This window comes from Pygoscelis adeliae, unplaced genomic scaffold (assembly GCF_000699105.1).
Source record: "Pygoscelis adeliae isolate BGI_AS28 unplaced genomic scaffold, ASM69910v1 Scaffold1229, whole genome shotgun sequence".
Lineage (NCBI taxonomy): Eukaryota > Metazoa > Chordata > Aves > Sphenisciformes > Spheniscidae > Pygoscelis > Pygoscelis adeliae.
Window position 1 is genome coordinate 4,489 of NW_008825589.1, and position 4,524 is coordinate 9,012.

General features: G+C 48.8%; 1 protein-coding gene across 1 annotated transcript; it reads right to left on the reverse strand.

The window, feature by feature from the left end:
* Positions 1-220: 220 nt before the first annotated feature.
* Positions 221-3,222, reverse strand: LOC103924084 (keratin, type I cytoskeletal 14-like; the record flags this gene model as incomplete). The annotated part of the gene is made up of 7 exons (XM_009332546.1): positions 221-318; positions 663-700; positions 1,190-1,410; positions 1,536-1,661; positions 1,757-1,918; positions 2,446-2,602; positions 3,140-3,222. Coding segments are annotated over 7 exons (885 nt in total), but the record flags the coding sequence as incomplete, so codon positions are not given.
* Positions 3,223-4,524: the final 1,302 nt, after the last annotated feature.

The following is a 4,524-nucleotide window of genomic DNA, read 5'->3' on the forward strand; positions in this document are numbered from 1 at the left end:
AGCAACAAGACAAGACCCTGGTTTGCACGAGTGCAAAGAAAAGCTTTATTTGATTTCTGAGCGCGGCACAGCACTTGGAAAAAGGGTGAGGGAAGCAGGGGTATGATACAAAGAGAAGATGCGTTTCGTGGTCTGCATAGCCACAGCACATAAGCTGGAATCTTCTTTTGCTTTGCTATGCGAGGTTTGCAGCAAACCAGGCAGCCGTTTGGTGATCTGCTCAGCGGGCAGCCTGGGTGATCTGCTCACGGGAGGAAATCACCTTCCCATCCTGGACCTCCTCAAAGATTGTGCGGATTTGACGGGTAGTTACAGGTCCTACAATGGAGAAAGAAGGAACCGTTATTTACAGGGAAGCAAGGAGAAAGTGTCTTAAAGATTTTCACGAGTAGATTTGTTATTACGAACAACTGCCTCAGAAACCCAATATAAGGACCACATTCCTACCTCTAGATACTTTATTATATAGTTTCAGTCTGCACAGATAATCTTCTGAAACATGTTTTGGTATAATATAAGAGTGGTTTATGTCAATTCACATTTTGAAAATATAATAAAATAGTAATTTTAGTAAATTAGTAAAAAGAGTCTGTGCTAAGAAGGTGGCAAAAGATATGACAGAGCTATGTGTGATCAGTGCTTCAGCCAAGACATGTTCTTACCTTCTTTCACAGACTGTGAGACGTAGTGGGAAGACATGCTACAGGAGGAGAAAAGAGAAAGAATGGTCAGAAACAGAAAAAAGTGAGTAGTCTCTAAGACAAAATCATTATTTAAAACCCCGCCTTTTCTTCTTGCACCAGTATGTGATTAAAATGTCTTCTGGAAACTGCCTAGGGTCAAAATAGAAAGGAAGAAAATGCTAAGGATGTATGTGTGCTACGGGGATTCAGACATAAAGGCAGCACGCACCCCAGCTGCAACGAGCAGCAGTGGTACCTGCTCCTTCCCCAGGATCTCACAGACACTGGAGGGATGGGAAGTGGATCTCAGGGATGCTGCAGTGCTGTGATAACCACTGGGCTGTCCTAGGCTAGTAGGACCAAAAAGGGAGACCCTGCTGCATGCCATGGGTCAGGAAACGGGCTCACAGGATCCTCCAGGGAATGCAGGTTGTTCATTTTTTATTTACTTCGCTATTACCCGTCTCTTCCCGATGTGCCCTCCCAAGCGAAGCCCCTCTACCTACTGGGCGTCCTCGCCCTCCAGGAGCCGGCGGTACGTGGCGATCTCCTGCTCCAGGCGGCATTTGACGTCCAGGAGGACCCTGTACTCGTGGTTCTGGCGCTCCATGTCGCACCGCAGCTCGGCCAGCTGCTCCTCCACGCTGGTGATCAGCCCCTGGAGCTGGGCCAGCTGGGTGCCGTAACGGGCTTCTGTGTCGGCCAAGGTGCCCTCCAACGCCGCTTTCTGCATGCAGAGGAGAGGCATGGGCTCAGGGCAGGGACGGAGGGTGGAAGGGATGGGAGCACCCATGCGTCCCCTGGCCCACGCTCCTGCGTGCCCCCTCCCCACAGGCAGCCGGCCCCTCATACCGTGCTGAGCTGGGACTGCAGGTCAATCTCCAGGCTCTGGATGGTGCGTCGTAGCTCTGTGATCTCCGTCTTGCCGCTCTGAAGCTGCTCCGTGTTGATGGCCACCTCCCGGTTCAGCTCTTCCGTCTGCAACAAGGCAAAACCGTGCCGTTACAGCACCATCGAGCGGGCACAGCCTCGGGTCCCACGTGCCCCGCTGCGCTGCCAGCGAGCCAGCTCACCTTGCTGAAGAACCACTGCTCGGCGTCCCTGCGGTTCTTGTCCGCCAGGCTCTCGTACTGCTCCCTCATGTCAGCCAGGATCTTGGTGAGGTCAATTCCAGGAGCAGCATCCATCTCCACGCTGATCTCTCCACCCACCTGCCCACGCAGGGCATTCATTTCCTGGCAGAAAGGAGAAATACATCTTCAAGCAATCCAACAATCAGCATATAAGGATGTTCCTCTCAAGACAGAGTTCTTCAGGAAGGATAGCGTCCTTCGGCAAGTATTTCTGGGGCAGGTCAACAGGGAGCAAACTGGTGCCTTCGCTCCACAATCACAAATAAAATAACCCAAATTCTCAGGATATCTCCATTTGAGTTAAATCTGGCTTTCTTCAGAGAATAAATCAGAGCCTGTAGTTGGCTTCATTTCTCAGGAGATAGGCCTTCCAGGCCTGAAGCCGCTAGGATTGTTAATAAAGCTCTAACAGCTACAGTGGACATTACTGAAATAACAAGTGGTGAATGGTTTTATACAGGCTCCGGAGAGGATGCGCTGTTATCCAGAATGCATCATCTCTACTTCCTTTCCAGCACTTCTCATCTTCTCTCCCAGCAGTTCAAAACTCAGCATAGCCTTAAAGGTTGGACCAGACCTCATATTCCTGGGCCCAGGTTGGACTTTCTTGAGCCTGCCTCTGTGCTCACCTCCTCGTGGTTCTTCTTGAGGTAGGCCAGCTCCTCCTTCAGGTTCTCAATCTGCATCTCCAGGTCAGCTCTGGCCAGGGTGAGCTCATCCAGGACTCTGCGCAGGCCATTGATGTCGGCCTCCACGCTCAGGCGCAGAGCCTGCTCCGTCTCAAACCTGGGAACACAAGAACAGTCACAGAAGTCGCACAGGATCTTGTCCAGCCGGGGACAGAGCACCTCAGTGCTGCTGCTGTCATCGTGTCAATACTGCGTGACCCCGATGGTGCATGGACAACCTTCTGATGGTGAACGCTAGTGAATGCAGGGGAACAACGGATAAAGCAGTGTCCATCTGAGTCCGTAACATCACCTTGAGCCTGATATCACTGGGCCTTGTTACTGGGTCTGGGCTTTGTTGAGCTATACACACACAAGTTAAATGCACAGCAGAGGCCCAGTGCACGTTCTCTGCACAGGAGAGGTTGTACCACAGGGGAACAAGCAATGGGAATAAAACAGTGAAGTTTTGGATGGAAGCAAAACAATCCCTAAATGCCTATAGATTTAGATAACCTACTGCTTTGGAAATTACACCTTCATTTTGAAGGCTTTGTTTCCACATTGCCCTTTTGGGTTTTGGGTGGGATTTTCTCCTCATTTCATCAAACATCTCTGCAGACTTTGTTCAATTTTTCCAGGAAATGTGGCTTACTTGGTCCTGAAGTCATCAGCTGTCAGCCTGGCATTGTCAATCTGCAGGAGGAGGTTAGCATTGTCAACTGTGGCCACCAGGACCTGGAGGGTGGAGGATAAAGAAAAAGCACTAAATGAGTGTCAGGAACTCCTCCTGGCTGACCGAGGGATGGGAGCACACGTGAGACTGTCAGGACAGGAATAGTTTTGGGGAAGCTTGGGGTTTCTTTAGCAGAAGTGTGTATTGAATCAGGACAAGTGAAACACAGCTGAGACTGACTGCAGGAAGGGGCTGATTACTCTGTGACCTCCCTTTCCAAAAATCCTTCACTAAGTATTTCAAAAGGCAGCATGAAGCTACGTAAGATGTGTGAGATCTGATGACAGCATTTGTTCCCACACTTCAGGGCATGTGCTGATTATGCAAGGGTCAAGAAGGAATCCACAGCACCGTGCAGATCTTCTGGCAGGACAGAAGGACCAGCAGGGTGCTTGTGCTTGGCAAACCTTGTGCCCATTTGTTCAGGGATGGATTTAATTTTTTGACTGCAGAAATGGAGCAAAATGCAGTGAGCAGGTATCTACAGCTTCTGATTTTTATATTACAAAACCAGGAGCAAATAATCTGCACTGGGAGAAGATTCAAGTCAGAGTTTGGGAGGACATCAGTTATGGTGCCAAGGAGAGGGAGGGAAAATGGATTCCCTGCATCATTTGCCAGCACTCCTGCAGCTCCGGCTGCACACAGCCTTCCTTCATGTTTACTGGGGGCAATTCATACATAAGAAGTAACAGAGAAGAACAAAGTCAACTCTTAAGTATTTCCTCCAAAATGGGGTGGTGGGAATCAAATCAGAACCAAGAGAAATCCCCCCAGAGCTGCCTGGGTTGGTGGGTTGCAGCAAGCCTGGCCCTGGGGTCGTGACTACCAAAAGGAAGCGAAAAACTCGTTGCTGGTCAGTTCCATCTTTTTCTCTTTAGCATCTAAATCACATCAATACTGAGGAGCTGAAACAAGTTTTCAAATTCTTTGACTGAATGTTTACAAATATCACATCAACGTTTCACAGTTTGCACACACCTACAACTTTCCCTGCATACTCATTTTAAACTCTCAAAAAATATGCAGACTTGTCCCTTATTCTTCATTTTTGCATTATGTCCTTTTACATCTGCTTCTTCCAGTGAAAACCACCATTTTTTCCATCTAGAAGGACATAATCAAAAGCTGACATTGAGAAGTCTCTGAATTTCCAGCCTGGCACTCTGCATGTGCATCTGAGACACTTTTTACGACATAGTTAGTGCTTACTAATTGCAGAGGTAACAGCCAGTGTTTCTGCTTCCTCTCTGATAACAAGACGTCCCACTGTGTTAATCACAGCATCCTACCTTGTTCCTGAG